At 42.1% G+C, this 17035-nt stretch overlaps 2 protein-coding genes across 4 annotated transcripts in view; one reads left to right on the top strand and one right to left on the bottom strand.

Annotated features, from left to right (window-relative positions):
• SLC25A47 (solute carrier family 25 member 47) overlaps window positions 1-6585 on the bottom strand; it is a 27562-nt gene extending 20977 nt beyond the window's left edge. The window contains exon 1 of the mRNA XM_054068210.1: window positions 6499-6585. The gene's annotated coding sequence lies outside the window, so the exon portion shown is untranslated. The remainder of the gene's footprint in view (window positions 1-6498) is intronic.
• Window positions 5726-17035, top strand: SLC25A29 (solute carrier family 25 member 29). Of its 3 annotated transcripts, XM_009559155.2 has the most exons (5): window positions 5785-5867; window positions 7649-7692; window positions 9708-9742; window positions 12376-12459; window positions 13101-17035. In XM_009559155.2, the coding sequence occupies exon 5, from the start codon at window positions 13134-13136 to the stop codon at window positions 13842-13844; it is 711 nt and encodes a 236-aa protein (XP_009557450.2). In that variant the 5' UTR covers window positions 5785-5867; window positions 7649-7692; window positions 9708-9742; window positions 12376-12459; window positions 13101-13133; the 3' UTR covers window positions 13845-17035. The 3 variants fall into 3 exon arrangements, with proteins under 3 accessions (XP_009557449.2, XP_009557450.2, XP_053924179.1); XM_009559154.2 differs by lacking the exon at window positions 9708-9742 and having other exon boundaries at window positions 5726-5867; XM_054068204.1 differs by lacking the exons at window positions 5785-5867; window positions 7649-7692 and having other exon boundaries at window positions 7699-9742.

Here is a 17035-nt window from a genome sequence, read left to right as displayed (position 1 = left end):
TGAATAGTTACTAATTAAGGTAACTGCACTCAGTGCCCATCCCCTCTTCTCAGTGTGGTCTTCGGCATCTTAAAACTGTGCTGCCAAATAGCTTGGCAATTGGGTTCTGCTGGAGACCTGCTCTCCCTAGAGCTGACTGCATGTGCACACAAAGTCTTTTTATCTTCCTCAAGGGAGGCCAGTAGCAAAGAAACTCACTTCACCTGTGGCAAACATAAGGGGACATAGTCCTCATAATATTTCAGGTACTCAAGTGCTTACCCAAATATACCTAAAAAAATAATTATCATGTCTTAGCCATCATAATACCAGCACATTCTGGAGAATAAAGATGGGACCCATGAAGAGAGAAGAAAAGACCTGGTATGGGGGATGGGGGTGTTTGTGCAGATCTGCCCTCTCCAGCCTACTTGCTGACTGCTTAAAAGAAACATGACAGAAGAGGAAAAGTCTCAGCAGTTTAGTTAACAGAACTCAAGGTATATATGATCTTTGAAATTAAAGGTAACGCCAAGGGAAGGGATTTTGGACAGCTGCCTGAAGGCAACTTTTCCCCATTTTTCAGTCTGTTCATTTCTCATCTGCTTCCAGAGAAGCACCGAGGACAGTTGGCTGAGTATTTCTCTCTCAAACAAAGTACAAGACAACCGACTATGAACAAGGATGGATTCTTCCACATAGTGACCATAAATGTTGCTGACTGTTTTAAGTGCAGGTTAGGTTTCTTCCTCTTGCCTTCTCCAACAAACCAATATGTTTAAAAACAATAAACCAAATGAAATACTCCTCCACATACACAATACACATGGAGAAGAGTCTGAGACAAACAACAGAAAGTGCAAGTCAGAACTTGGTCACTTCTGCTTAAAATGACTATGGCCAGGATTTCCAGAAGATCTGTGTGCCCAGTAAGAAAAATGTTTCCACTTTACCAGGATAAAGCATGGAAAGTTGGAGCTATACCAAACTTTTCAGGGCACATTCCAATTCACAGCTCACTAAGCCCCTCCCTTCCAACAGCACCTCTTAGTTTCTGCCTCCCTCAATCTCAGCACCTCAGATATTATCTTTAACAGTTGTGTACCTGCCATGGAACAGAAGGGATATCATATCCTGGGATCCTGACCAGGACATTGTGGGGGATTACAAAGCCCCTACTTATCATCAGTTCTACAAGCAAAGCAGCTCCTTTTCAACAGCACTTGACTCTTGTACAAATGTATCAGTTACATCTCATGCTTTGAAATACCAGTCTTATCAAAGGATTTTATCAGGCTGGAAGTTTCAACATTTGATATACAGTACCTTTGAAGCCAATGGGATAATAACGTCAGAGAATACCCTAAAGCCAGCCAAGGTCATAAAGTTAATGGATAATAAAGGAATCTAGTCCCCTACGAAGCTGCTCTATCTTCAAAAGCAGCTGCATCCTGAGGATCTGGAGTATCCTGATGACCTGATTCAATAACATAACTTTGGTTGGGGCAATGAGTACAACAAGCGGAACAATGAATACAAAATTGTTTAGGAAAACAACAAAAATTAACTCAAATCAACAAAAAGGTACTCAGTGAATTCACCTGGAGAGGAATATTTTTCTGACACTGGGTATTTCCACAGAGAAGCTGTGTGTGTTAAGTACGTAAGTTTTTCTTATGAATTTAACATTGTGTCTCAATATTTCTCTCATTTCACCATTTGGATATATTTATTGCTGCTTCCAGCAGTCAGCCATTTGCTGAAGCAGTGGCTGACCTTTAAGCATAGTTGTGCTGAACTGCAGTCTCTGGAAAATGCAAGGTTTACCTTGCAAGAAGTTTGCTAATGTAAATGCAACATTCACACCGCTGCATACAAATGGTCTAAATGCCGAGATTCACATCATAAACAGGGCAGAGAGAGAAAGAGCTGCTGTCCTGATGAGTCTCTGAAGAGTGATTCAGGGACCCTAAGCAGGTGCTGGGAAGGAGAAGCCCAAAATCCAGTCTTAACTCAAAACAAAAAAGAGAAGCTCATGCATTTTTGCGAGTGACATTATGAGTACCAAAGTTGTGATGATGCATCAGTGCGTTACCCGAGAAGACAGGGAAAGGGCTGAGGGCACAAGGCTGTGTGAAAGGGAAGTTTCCTGCCAGGTAGTTCCTCCTCTGGCCAGGACCCAGTGAAGCTCTGGAGAGCAAAGGGGATACTCCCCACATCCACCAATTTCCACATTCCAGTGCAACATATCTACTGGCACATGGCCAGTTGTTGACACCAAATTCACAAACGAACAGAAAGATTCTGAAACACCTGAGTCAATAATGTGTATTTTATTGCAGGCCATTTCCACCAGAATATCTACAAGTTTATCAAAACTCTGAATTTCTGTTCCTTTCTTAGTTCACTCTGCTTGTGTTAATTCCGTTCTGATGCTTCTTTACTCTCCTCTTCATTCTCTTGTCCTCCCTACTGTTCCAGATCCCTTTCTCTTCAATTTATCACAAAACTCCTATGGAAGCCACACACAAATAAAAGCAGCTTTATTGACTCACTGCTGCCCCAAGCTTAATAAAGTCCTCTACATCCAAACAATATTGCCTCACAAGTGTAACTGTTACCGAAAACAAAACAAAACCCCAAGCAAGAAAAAAAAATGAACAAAAGGGAAACTCCCCAGAGGATGAAAGCCACGTTCATTCCTTAGTGAACCAACTTGTGACATCTTGAACTTTATACTAACAAGCCCTTGATGTTCTCTGTGCTAATTTATAAAGCACCCCTTCAGGCTCTTTGAAATACATGCCTGCTGCAGTGGGGTTCAGTAGCATTGAATAAAACATTCAGTAGTATTAAATAAGGCTTATTAGGAACAGCTCACGCATGCAGGAACAAGACAGGCTTTTGGAGATTGGAGCAACCTGGGAGGGGCTGCATAAACATTGCCAGCAAGAATAGAATTTAAGTGATCTTGAGAAACTGGAAAAACAATCTGGAAAAAGCAATTTAGCATGGACAGCTAGGAATGTCTACGTAGAGAGAAACTGCAAGTAAAGACAGGGAATGTTGTGGCATGCAGCTGGTTTACTGAAAACCATCTGGGGTACACAATGCATCATAAGCTGCCCATAAGTCAGCAACATAATGTTGTGCTATATTATATGTTGTGCTATGTTACATCATGTTATGCTATGTTATGACTTCTTCATATATCTGATCTCATATTCAGATATATGAATAAGAGTGTAGTCTGCGAATACCCAAAGGAATCTCCCATTACTCACTCAGTAAGGCCTTAGGGATCCGTTCAAGGAATTCTAGATCAACCAAAGAGGTGGGTAACAAGAATCAGGGATCACAAGATAATAATCAATATAATTTAGAGAATAAAAGACTAAGATTTGAAACTGACTTCAGACAGCCTAAAACATGCCTGCAAGGAGAGAGGAAATAAATTGTCCATTGTAAGGGAACATTAAAATTACAAAACACTTCTGTTGGAGAAGGTAATTTCTCTGAGGCAGATTGCCTAGGAGATCAGAGGATGTAAATAACAGAATAAAAACACCTTGTCCAAGAATGTTTTAGACCAAGCCTATTCTTCCAAGGCTTGTGCTACAAGACAGATGAATATAATATCTGATTTTCACCTGTAGAGCTGTGCACATATTTGCAGTTCCTCTCACGCATACTAGAGTGGAGGAGATTCCCAGGAAGTCAGTTCCACCTCCACTTGGAGGAAGTGTTTAGGGAAAAATAACTGATCAGGGCTTCCTGTCTGATCTCAAGTACTAGCTGCAGGTGTATGGGTTCAGCAAAGACTAAGGTCCCCGTTAAGAGGTAAAATGGTGTGTGATAGAGCAGGACTGGGCAGTTCCTAAAGCCATTAGTGCAAAGGGCAGGACTGGCCTGCCTACTTGGTCTCTAATATCATCTTGCTGTCCCCAGGTGAGACAGTATGTGCATCAGGGAATCCAAAACATCCAGAGATGGCTGGGTGCTTGATTTCGTTTGGCAGTATCTAGATAGGAGACAGAACCCCAAAGAGTGGCCTGAAGGTTAGAAGATGATGTGGGGAAGGTTAGAGATTCATTGAATGCTTTGCATTTCCGTTTTCTCTGCTTATTAATTGTAACGATGGTCCAAGAGCTGCTAAATCTGGGACAGGTTCTCAGGATTTTTTCTGTAGTAGCAGCCTTGGAAGCATCCTTGTCTTTGTTCATTTGTTTGCATGTTTTCTTTGTGCAGATGGTAAATGCTGGCTTGATTTTTAATATGCTATTCCACTGCAAGATTTTATTGGCTGTGTACTGAGCTGCTAGAGCTCAAAAAGCACTGCCAATACCACAGAAAGCAATTAAGAAAAAAAAAAAAAAAGAAAGAAAGAAAGAAAAGAAAAAAAATCCAGCTCCTTTTCCTTTCTGCTTCTGGAACTTGCTCTCTAAAAGCTGACGTTGCAGGCCTTGAAGAGATCATGTTACTCTAAGCAAAGCTTGGCCACTGGTATTCCCCTTTCTCAGGCTTTGCCCACAGAAAGAAACAAGTAGCTTAAACAGGGCTCCCTTTTGAAACTGCCAAAAGCTTGAGTTTCCCATGTAAAGGCTCTGGTATCAGGGCACCTTGAAGCAAGGTAATGTTAGCAGTAAGGGAGTTAATACAAACCAAGAAAAGCCTGTGGGGACCGGATAAAGCACAAGGGTAAATCACAGCAGCGATGTATAAGGCTCAGATCCGGGACTCTGCCAAGCCTCAGGGGCAGCAGACTACTGATTTGAAGCGTTAATGGTCAGAGGTGTCTCATCCCCGCACTTTCAGTTGTGCCATGGGAGCAGCAGTTCGCAGAGAGCCCACATCTACTGGCGCAACCCTTCCTCCCCTCTCTGGGACAACATTGGGTGAGGGAATCTCTTTACAGGATTGCAGAATGGTTCAGGTTGGAAGGGACATTTTAAAATCATTTAGTCCACCCCCCCTAACATGGGCAGAGACACTTTACACTGGATCAGGTTGTCCATCCACCCCCCCCTGCCCCCAGCTTCCAACCCTATTTTGAACACTTCTAGGGATAGGGCATCCGCATCTTCTCCGGGCAACCTCTTACAGCATTTCACCACACTCAGTGTAAAGAATTTCTTCCTTATGTATAATCTAAATCCACCCTCTTCCAGTATAAACGGTTAATCCCTGCCCTACCGCCAGTAAAAAGTCTCACTCCATCTTCATAAGCCCCTTTAAGTATTGTAAGGCCACAGTAAGGCCTCCCCAGAGCCTTTTCCTCTCCAGGCTGAACAACCCCAACTCCCTCAGCCCATCTTCATAGGAGAAGCGCTACAAGCATTTCACCTCTGTATAGAGGAGGCACAACCTCCAAACTCCTCACGACATCAGCTTCACAGGCTTTCCAGCCACCAGCCCCAAGGGACGCCCCACCGAGATAACCAGAGGCCTTTTTGCAGCCCCGCTGAACCACCCAGGACCGCGATGGAGCGACTGATGCTCTGCGGGAGGGATGCTCTGCTCCCCGCAACCCTCCCCTCCCCAGCCCCTAAAATGTCTTTCTGGTTTAGCAGTCGGTTAATTTTCCAGATGCAGCTGCAAAGAAGCAGATCGGGGGAGGAGCCGCCGGCTCTGACCCCCCCACATCCCATCCCCGTCCCGCCCGTTGTCCGGAGCCGCCCCAACGCGCTACCAGTGGCTGCGGGCGATGGGGGGGAGTTGTCCCAGAGCCCGCCCCGATCCGGGGCGGGGGGGACACGCGCGGTAGAAAGGGCAGGAGACGGCGAGGAGGGAGGCGGCAGAGAGCCGAGCGGCTTCGCGCAAGGGCTGCGCCCCGCGGGGGACGGAGGGTGCCGGCATGGCTCTGGATTTCCTCGCAGGATGCATCGGAGGTGAGGAGCGGGGGGAGGGGAGGCTGCGAAAAAATAGATCATAGTCATTTTAAAAAATAACACAAATTTAAAAGAGGAGAAAAATGCGTAGAAGGGGAGGAAAGGAAAAGGAGGAAAGAGAGAGAGGGAAGATAAAAAGGGGAGGAAGGAGAGAGGGAGAATAAAAAGGGGAGGAAGGAGAGAGGGAGGATAAAAGGGGGAAGGAGAGAGGGAGGATAAAAAGGGAGAGGGAGGATAAAAAAGGGAGGAAGGAGGAAGAGGGAGAGTGGGGAAGAAAAAGGGAAGGAGAAAAAGGGAGGGGGAAGGGAGGAAAATATACTTTATTTTTTTTAAAGCGGAAAAAAAATAGAGGGAAAAGGAGCAAAATGGGGGGAGGGGGAGGGGGAAGCTGGGCGCTTTGCTTCGCTTTGGGGAGCGGCTCTGGGCACGGGGGCGATGGAGCGGCCGCCCCGCTGCAGGTGGGGCCGGGCGGTGTTTAAGGTCTCCTGCGGGATCTCCCGCAGCGGGGGATGCGGATTCTCCGTCCCCGCTGCAAACGAAGAGGCCGCAGACGGGGCTGGTGGGGAGGGAGTGCTCGGGGGCAGCAAGCGGGCAGCAAGCGGGCAGCAGCAGGCTCGGGGACCCCTCTGACCTGGAAATATTTACAGCAGAGAGCTTCAACGTGGAGGCAGAGCCGAACGCTCATCTTGCTCTTCCCTGCGCGCCGGCTTATTGCCTGCCGCCTTCTATTTTTAGCAGTTAAATTGTGTTCAGGAAACTTATTCTCGCGTTCTTTCGCGTGTGTCTGCTGTTCTCCCAAAGAGGGTTTTTTTTTAAATTTTTTTTTTTAATTTCTTATTTATTTTTTTATTTCTTCCCAGCGTGGTGGTGGTGTGTTGATGGTTGGACTGAATGATCTTAGAGGTCTTTTCCAACCTTAACGATTCTATAATTCTTTTTTGTTTTATCTTAGTGATCCTTGCCTTGCCCTGTGGTCAGTCGTGCCACTGGTCTTTTCATGCCAAAACCGGTGCACATCACTATCTTGCTCCTGTGTTGGCCCTGACCAACCTGGACTGCTCCTTCCTAGAGTGGGCATTGTATTTCTTCCACATATTTTCAGGGAAGAGGGAGGAATGTTATCTTTCTATAAATATGAGGTCATCAATGGATTGAACTTTCAGTTTTGTTTCTCGGAAGTATGGAGCTTGAGGATCCCTTTCTTCAACCAGTACTTCTCTTTTTCAGTGCAAAACGCAGGTATTCAGATTAGGCGGTATAAATAATAGGCTTGCATGTAACTTCCAAGAAGTCCTTCAACACTAAAATAAAGCAAAGTTGAATGGTTCTTCTACAGGTGTTACCATCACATCTGGAAAGGCTGTGGGCAGAGAGCAGGGGTTCTCTTTTGCCCCTAGAGAAGCTTCCAGATTTTCTGTGCCTCCTCAGAGTAGCACGTACCAGAAATTTTGCTTCAGAGGAAGTCTGAATTTGCCTTAGGCTGAGGCCAGGAATTGTTTCTGAATATCTTGTATGACGTGGCATGCTCTGTAGTCACACACCTCAAACCCTGCCTGGGGCTCAGCAGCCCAACGACGGGGAGCATAAACGCAGCTAGTACTGGCCTCAAGGATGGAACCATAGATCTCTTACCTTCTGACTTCATAGGATGCTCCTTAGCTGGCCTGCCAGTAATGGTGCACACTTCTGCCCTCAGGCTGGTGCTTGTGCTTGGGCAACTGTAGCCCGAGACCCAGGAAGAAAACTACTGAGTCATTCTCATGGCATCTGTTTTGTTTCAGGTGCTGCTGGAGTGCTGGTAGGACACCCATTTGACACTGTTAAGGTGGGTTGATTATGAAATACTTTTGTCTCTAGGTAAAAATCTGAAAGTTTTTCGAAGGAGTGGGGGAAGAAAAAAAAAAAATCCCCAGATACTGCAGGAGCATAAATCTGTGCTGGAAAGCTTGGAGTGAGCCTCCTCAACCACTGTTTTTAGATTTGCAGTCTCCAGCTCTTCAGAAGAGAAAAAATTCTTTGTATGTATGATTCAGCTCAGTAACATGACAAATGTTGGCCTAAACGACAAGCTCATCAGTGTAGTAACAACATTGTATTTGAAAATACGATCTTACATTTGCCTTAATTTTGTTCTAAGTTTGTTTTTCTACAGCTGTTGTTGGCTAACTGCTAAAACTGCCACTCCTTGCATTTGTAACTCAAACCTACTTCGTTACTAGGTTGAAAAATTGTGTTTTGTTTCCCAGTAGTATGTTCTTTTACTTATTCCTCAAGCATTAATTTGTTACACTAGCCAATGCATGTTAGTGGTTAGAAATACACAGCATGAAGCTTGTCTGGGGGCTTTTTCCTCCCTTTAAGTATTATTTTTATAACATTCTAAGCTAAAATTGGTTTTGTGATAGTAGCTTAGCTGTATGTATTCTGCATACTAAGGGTAGCTAAAACGCATTTAAAGATAAGAGTTGAAATCTCCTGGAGGACTCTTCAGGAGTCCAAGCCTATTTTTCAGAATGGGGTGACAAGTCACTCTTGGCAGCCTTATCCAAAGTCTCACGCTGGAAGAATAGAATAAGGGATGCCAATATATTCCCTGCTAAACTAATACACCAGATCACTTGACTGCAGCAGACAGCATGCAACGCGCTAGAGCTGTATTTGGAATACCTCTACCTTGCAGAACTTATATATGCAAAGGGCTGGTAGTGTTACTGAGGTCATCACTATGTTCTGTATTCTGTACTCTTAATTCAAACCGGATTTTCCTAGCTAGTGGATTTTTAGTCCTTGCCAGTCAAGTACAAGCTGCTTAAATTCTAAAAACTGTATGTACATTTCTTGGAGCATGGTAAATTTGACTGTTGAGTAATTTAGTTGAATTCCAGTATACTTTTTAAGGAAAGGTATTATCTAGATTTGTACGTTTTACAGCTAGTATGGGGCCAGTTGTTGTTTCCTCTCACCCCTATTCCACCCAGTTTTACGTGCTTAATTTAAGGTGATGGGTCATTTCACTGAAGCCAGCAAAACTGCTAATATTCCACAGTCAGACTAAAGTTAAGTGTTTGTGGGTTTGGGGTTTTTTTGGTTTGTTTTAGAGTTGAACAGCTTCTAGTGCATGGAACTAAATACTAAAGTGTCTGCAAAACTGGGGCTCTTGTGCTAATTCTAGCACATGTATTAATGCAAAATAGAGGTGTTGGCTTTATTGCAAATCAAGATCCTTCTTTTAGAGCAAGAATAATTTGTTTCTGGATGACTTTAAATGTTTTATGAAATCCAGTGTGGCACACTATATACCCACTGGAAGGTGTTATAAGCATTTATCTATTTTTGCTAGAAAGAATACTAATGTTTGTTATTAGTCACCACTGTATGTGGGAAAACTAACACTACAACCAGTCTTTAAAAACAAACAAACAAAAAGCATTGCATAATTTGTTGTGTATGTATTAAGAATTAACCCTTTTTATAGTTTTGCAGGGTTTAAAGGGCTAGCTCGTAGTCAACTTAGACTGTAAGTTTTCAGTATAACTGAACAATGGGAAAGCTGATTAGATAAGCCAGAATTGTACTTCTGTCTTTGCTTTTAAGCTCTTTTTTTTTGGCCAGCGATAATGTCTCACAAAGCGGGGAGGGGGATGGTGGGACACACAGGGAGAGATTAAGTTGGTGAAGTCACCCTGAGAAACCCACAACTGAGCTAATCTCAGAACTGGAAAATTCCTTAACCCTGGTTTGTTGATGTAATGTATAAAATTGCTTTTTTGCTTTTAACTGCCTTTACTTTCTGAGCTAGGGGCTGTCTTCATTAACAGCAAAAGTGTTACTTTGTTGTAGATGACAGATAAGCCTCATCACGGGAGAGTTACCTAGTAAGTATAGCCCAGGTGAACACTTCTGTTTCTCTCAGTCTTAATATATTCCCAAATGTATTAGTTCGAATAAAGATCTAAAAGACTTAAAGCTTTTTATCTTTTTTTTTAGTTTTAAAATTGATATGTCCCTCTTCTACAGCTATGGTATGGAGGGAGTGGGGTTTAAGTATCCTTTTTTTGTTTTGTAATGTAAAGTCTTATTCTGAACCTTCTTTCTGGTATGCATTTCTGGCTGTATACACTTACACACACAGTGGCTCTAACACTGAATCTCAGGCACACTGGTATTGAAGTCTTATCCACTACATAGCCTTGGAGGACATTTTCATTGCCCAAACACTTCTAAATCTCTTACCTTGCACATTATTAAATATTTGGACTGTTGTGGGGGTGTGGTGGTTTGCAGTTTTTTTGGTTAGTCTTGAATAACTTTATGCGAGTATTTAGTGATGTGAAATTACAATGTGTTACTCTTGGACCTAAACCTTAGTAACGGTGGTTACAAATAAGAAGAAAGCAAGAATATCACGTAATGAATATAATAAAGGATAAACTCTGCACAAGATTCATCCTTCCTATAGTTGTACACATAGAATAAAAGTTTGTTTAATAGGGCATTAATATCCGTAACTAAAGTTTCATATGCACTCATTGCCTGACCTGGCCATTTGCTGGTGTGGGTACCACTGTGTGGTCATCACTATGCTCGTATAAAAGAGCTGGTTTTCATTCCTAGCCTCGGAGTGTCAGTACTTAACTTTCTAAATATTTTATCTTACAACAAGTCTCAATTGGTCAATATTTCACAAATTATTTAGACAAAAATAGTGGGGGCTGTATGCCAATAGAAAATTCTATCTATATTCAGAATATGACAAATTCTAAACTACTAAAGAAAAGTATATAGTAAAGTCAAATTAAGAAGGTTCCTAAGCTGCACTTCTCCCAAAGCCCATATGTGTGCAAGTCCCCTGACTTCAGATGGTGTTGAAATAATAGCTGTAAAGTATAAGTAGACTAAAACCTTCATTTTTGTGTAATTCTGACAGCAAAGATTTATGGCTTGGCTTATGGGTCTGCTTCTTGAGCAGTTTTAACAATCTGCAGATTGCCTGAATGGCACTTTGAGTAACAAAGGATTTATTTTCTTTGAATCCTACTGTAAGCTTACTTTTAATGCTAAGAAGTTTTAAGACCCTGTTCCATTTTGGAAGACCTGAGGGGATCTCAGCCTCCCAGTACGGCTAGAATACACTAACATGTATACTACAAAAACAATGAAAGTTTTGATTTACAAAACATAAAATGACATGTTGTAGGAACAAAAATACTGCAACTGTAAGTATTTTTTTTTTTTTTTGCCTCAAAGACAGCTAACCTGAATATAGAATTCTGACAAACAATGTCCCCAAATCTTTTTTTACACCTGAATATAGAATTCTGACAAACAATGTCCCCAAATCTTTTTTTACACCCTTTATCTTTCGTTGTTGTGCTGTTTATTATTACTTTAGGAAAACATCTATATAAAGATTTTAAAGTCAGGAGTGTTTCATGCAGACCTAATAATCTTTTTTCTTTAGTTAGGAGTAAGAGTTTAAGTTTTTGCCCTGGGGTTGCAGCAGCATTAAATGGTTGATAAGCATCTTTTCTGATGAACATTGAAGTCCTCCGTGCTGGAGATCAAAACCAGATTTCTAACGTCCCCAGTCCAGCAAAACCAATTCATTTGGTTTATTGCGGTGCAGGGCTTTGCATGGCAAGGTAGCCTCGAGACTTTTGTTTTAATTGTGCTGAGGCCAAATTAGCAGGGAAAAAAACAGAACTGGACTTTCTCATTAAAGATTAAAAAACACCCAGAAAAAGGGCCTGTCTCCTAGCATCACCAGTTACAGTAGCATCTACCTGTCCAGCAGAACATACCATTTCAGTTTTGGAGGAATTATTTGATTATTAACATTAAAAGTTTGAAACAGCCACACCCTCACAAATTGTTTGCGTTCAGCAGGTTAAAAAAAAAAAAAAGACGAAAGTTTAAAAGGACAAGTGGCTTTTTATTCCTTCCTTTATACAAAGTAAGACATCTTAAGAGTCACTTTCCCAGCTACCCTCTGAAACAAAAACTGATCTCAGTGAAGGGCACCAAGTCTGGTAGTCTGAAACACTGTGGGTGGTGGTATTGAAAGTTTCCATCCCTTTAAAATTATCCTTATTCCATGCTTGACTTGTAAATAAATTTTTATAAAGTTCTATCAGGTTTGTACAGATATTCCTTAGTGTGAACAGAAGTATTCTTGGCAGCTGGAGAAAGTACTTTTTGTAGCCAGTACTGGAAAGCTTCAATCTGAAGTTGTAGATAAGTGTTCCCTGTTGTATTTCCACATACTGTTTTTCCTAATATTCATAAGGGGTTAATAATCCTCCTCCCTTCATGTTTTCACCCTAAAAAATTAAGTCAAAATGCTTACAGCATAATCTTAAACTTTTTTGCCACATATGGCATTCCAGCATCCAGCCTGTGTTCTTGCTTATAGATTGCTATAGCAAATCTCTCTATGTGTACGAGACACTTGTTTAGCTCTTAGGCTGCTCTTGATGTACAAATCAGTATCTCATACAACTTTTTATAGGTTCGTCTACAAGTTCAAAATGTAGAGAAACCTCTCTACCGTGGGACCTTCCATTGCTTTCAGTCCATCATAAAGCAAGAATCTGTAAGTACAAAATTAATCTCTGCAGATTTTGTATTAAAAATGTGGGAAAGCTGTTAAAAAAAACCCCAAAAAACCAAAACCAAACAAATACTGAAGGTCAAGAGATAAGCATACTCTGAACCTCACCTGACCATAGGACAGATATTGTAGTCAGAAATTTGCCAGAAATTCACTATCTTGGAAGCTGATATTTTGAAGTTAACTTTTTAAATAATGTTATTTCAATAGCCGATTTTTTCAAGAATCCAAGCAATTTGAGCTATGAGTGAAGAAATCATTGAGGTGGGGTTTTTTTCTGCTGAAGCTTTAAGACCATAACTAAAAGGATAGCTTTAGGCTTTCAGTTACTTAAAACATAAAGTAAAAAATGTACCAGAAAACTTTTCACCAAATGGGCGAAGATTATTTTCTAGGTGTGTTCAAGTATATATTTGTACTGCTAAAAATGTTTAGGTGGTTGTGGTCTAGGCAGCAATGAAATTATTATTACAATGCAAGATGATCTGATTGATGATCAGATGCCACTGATCTTGTGGCATATAAAGCTAGGGCACAAGGGAGAGTCAGAAAGGGAACATTCTGCAGAGCTTCAGGAGCTTATCAACACCACTGTTGAAAAGGTTTTTTTCTTCTTCCATTAGGCTTTTGGACTCTATAAAGGTATTGGGTCACCAATGATGGGACTTACCTTCATTAACGCGCTTGTGTTCGGTGTACAAGGAAACACACTTCGTGCTCTTGGAAAAGACACTCCTCTAAACCAGTTCCTTGCAGGATCAGCGGCAGGCGCTATCCAGTGCATCATCTGCTGTCCAATGGAGCTGGCAAAGACAAGAATGCAGCTTCAAGGAACAGGTGAATACAAACTAAAACCAAAAAACTACAAAAATTCTCTGGACTGCTTGATTAAAATCTATCGAAAGGAAGGGCTGAGGGGCATCAACAGGGGCATGGTCTCTACATTCATAAGAGAGACTCCAAGCTTTGGCTTTTACTTCCTGACTTATGATTGCATGACCAGGTATTTAGGCTGTGAAACTGAAGACAGTTATGTTATTCCCAAACTTTTGTTTTCTGGGGGGATGTCGGGAATAGTGTCCTGGCTCTCAACCTATCCCATGGATGTGATCAAATCCCGGCTTCAGGCTGATGGAGTTGGAGGCATTACACAATACAATGGCATTTTAGACTGCATCAGAAAGAGTTACCATGAAGAAGGCTGGAGGGTGTTCACAAGAGGTCTTACTTCCACACTTCTCCGTGCTTTTCCTGTAAATGCAGCTACCTTTGCTACTGTTACTGTGTTCCTAATGTATATGAGATCAGAAGATGACCTTCGTGAATGTGAACCAGGTCCAGTAATCCAGCAGCCTTCCAGTTTGTGAACCTTATCTGTTTGTTCTCCTGATCCAATGCCTGGCTGATGGGATTTTCTTAAATGTAAACACTTGACCCGCACAAGTGGTATAAATGTATGCTTTCTGTATAAAGAACTCCTAAAGGTGTCAAATTAGGATTTCATCATGTTACTTGTGTAAACAGCATATTGCCTTATTAAGGACTTCATATCTAGTAGTATCCAAGTAAGATAGGGACCTGCCTTTAGAAAGTACTGTACTGTTACTCTTGTGGCTCCAGAAGATGGTCTGGAGAATGTCGTTGCACCAGAAATCAGGTTTTCTGTTACTAGTGTTCTGAACGACTTGAGTTGAATGAAGAAACGTTTTCAGAAAAGAAATGCTCCTCTTGTATCTAAGAGGCGTAAGTATAGTCTGCTAAGGTGAAGTAAGGGAGAAGAAATTAAGTGTTGGAGGCATTTTACAGGTAACCCTGAACTGTTTTAAGACGTGAACTAGTATTCAGCTAGCCATGTGTTTTACTTTTCATCTGCTTTTATATATCAGTGTGTTTAGTAGCAACTTTTTTCATACTGGTTTGGTCAAAAGGAAAAGTATTATTTGTTCCTAAGCTACTCCCTTGCCTTTCAGCTTTGAATAAATATCTTAAGCACAAAGTAAATATTCAGGTTGGTGATCACCTGAGGAACCTGAACATATATAAGTCTATGGGACCTGATGAAATGCATCCCAGAGTCCTGGGGGAATTGGCTGATGTGATTGCCAAGCCACTCTCCATGGTATTTGAAAAGTCAGGAGAAGTTCCTGGTGACTGGAAGAAGGGTGATGTGCCCGTTTTTAAAAAGGCCAGAAAGGATGACCCTGGAAACTACCAACCTGTCAGCGTCACCTCTGTGGAAGATCATGGAACAGATCCTCCTAGAGTTTATGCTGAAGCACATAGAGTACAAGGAGGTGATTAATGGCAGTCAGCAGGGCTTCACCAGGGGCAAGCCCCGTCTGACCAACCTAGTGGCTTTCTATGATGGGGTAACACAGCAGTAGACACGGGTAAACCAGCGGATGTGATGTATCTAGAGTTCTGTAAAGCCTTTGACACTGTCACTCACAACATCCTTCTTTCTAAATTGAAGAGAGATGGATTTGATGGGTGGACAGTTCAGTGGATAAGAAATTGGTTGGATGGTCGTAATCAAAGAGTAGTGGTCAATGGCTCAAAGTCCAGATGGAGATCTGTGACGAGAGGTGTCCCTCAGGGGTCTGTACTGGAACCTGTGCTGTTTAATGTCTTCATCAATGACATAGACAGTGAGATTGAGTGCACCCTCAGCAAGTTTGTGGATGACACCAAGCTGAGTGGTGTAGTTCCTACACCAGAAGGATGGGATGTCATCCAGAGGGACCTGGACAGGCTGGAGAAGTGGGCCTCTGAGATCCTCATGAAGTTCAACAAGGCCAAGTGCAAGGTCTTAAACATGGGTCAGGGCAATCCCCGATTTCAATACAGGATGGGGGATGATGTGCTTGAGAGCAGCCCTGCAGAGAAGGACTTGGAGGTGCTGGTTGATGAGAAGCTTGACATGAGCTGGCAATGTGCGCTCACAGCCCGGAAGGGCAACTGTATCCTGGGCCGCATTGAAAGAAGCGTGGCCAGCAGGTTAAGGGAGGTAATGCTGCACCTCTGTTCCTCTCTTTTGAGACCTCATTTGGAGTGTTGTGTCCAGTTATGGAGTCCTCAACATAAGAAGGATATGGAGCTGTTTGAACGCATCCAGAGGAGGGCTACAAAAATGATCAGAGGGCTGGAGCACCCTCCCATATGAGGACAGGCTGAGAGAGTCTGGTTTGTTCAGCCTGGAGAAGAGAAGGCTCAGAGGAGATCTTATAGTGACCTTCCACTACCTGAAAGGGGCCTACAAGAAAGCTGGAGAGAGACTTTTTGCAAAGGCTTGTAGTGATAGGACTAGGGACAACGGGTATAAACTGGAGAGGGGTGGATTTAGGCTAGACATAAGAATTTCTTCACCATGAGGGTGTTGAGGCACTGGCAGAGGTTGCTCAGGGACGTTGTGGATGCCCCATCCCTGGAGGTGTTCAAGGCCAGGTTGGATGGGGCCTTGGGCAGCCTGATCTACTGGGATGTCCCTGCCCATGGCAGGGGGTTGGAACTGGATGATCTTTAAGGTCCCTTCCAACCCAAACTACTATATGATTTTATGATTCTGTCCACACTCATACACACTTGTTCCTTTAAATCTCAAGGCTTGTAAGGATTTAGGGAACCTCAATACTAGTAAGATTGATTGCTGTTTGCCTTCACCTCTATTTCTTGTTTGGTGGGTGCACAGATTGTACTGACTAGATTCAGCCCAAGTAGACTTTGTTCTCTGAAGTTAATGCAGTTTTGCACCACTTCTCCCAACATACCCCATAGCAGCCCTTGATGTACAGAAGTCAAAGTCCTGCCTGTGGTATTGCACAAAATGTTTGTGGGTGCAATGTTAGCTTAGCAGCTTGAAGTACTGTAGAAAAATGTATGTACGTGTTCAGAACTGGAGGTTTCAGACCATTCCAGAACATAGGGGTGTATGTGTCTAAAATGGTCGGTGGTCAATACCTGTGCATTATGAATTTAAACAATAGTGATTTTTATGTAATTGGTTACAGTGCCATTGGAAAGACTACTGAAAAGGGGGTTGGAGTTTTCTTGTTACGTTAATCCACTGTGCTTTTATTTTTTTTCCTTTTAGCAGTCTGGTCAAGAGTGATTGCTTTAGTCAAAGAGCTACAAAGTTATTTAAGATTTGGAATAAGAAGTACACATATTTGTCACAAATAGCCAGGTGGGAGGAGTGCATGTGTGTGAGAAATGTTCCAAAATGTATCAAACTAGTTCAGTAAGTACAACTTGTTACACTTTTGGTTGGGACAAGTGCAATATGTGTTTAATTTATATGAATTTTTCTAAAGAAACCTTATTTTGTAGCATTTTGCACTGTAACAAAATATGCTGGAGAAACCTGTAAAACTGGTATGTTTTTTATACCTTGGAGGTATGTTGGATGCTTTAGTGCCTACTTTGCACCAAGATTCAAATTGAATGTTCAATCTATCTACTAAGCTGCATATGCACAACTCACAGCAAAGACCATTTACACCTTTGTATAGCAGTCTAATTGTATATAAAATTGAGGGAATAAATTTTTAAAAAATTTTAA

The sequence above is a fragment of the Cuculus canorus genome, chromosome 5, assembly GCF_017976375.1.
Source record: "Cuculus canorus isolate bCucCan1 chromosome 5, bCucCan1.pri, whole genome shotgun sequence".
Taxonomy (NCBI): domain Eukaryota; kingdom Metazoa; phylum Chordata; class Aves; order Cuculiformes; family Cuculidae; genus Cuculus; species Cuculus canorus.
This window is presented reverse-complemented; position numbering and strand designations above follow the sequence as displayed.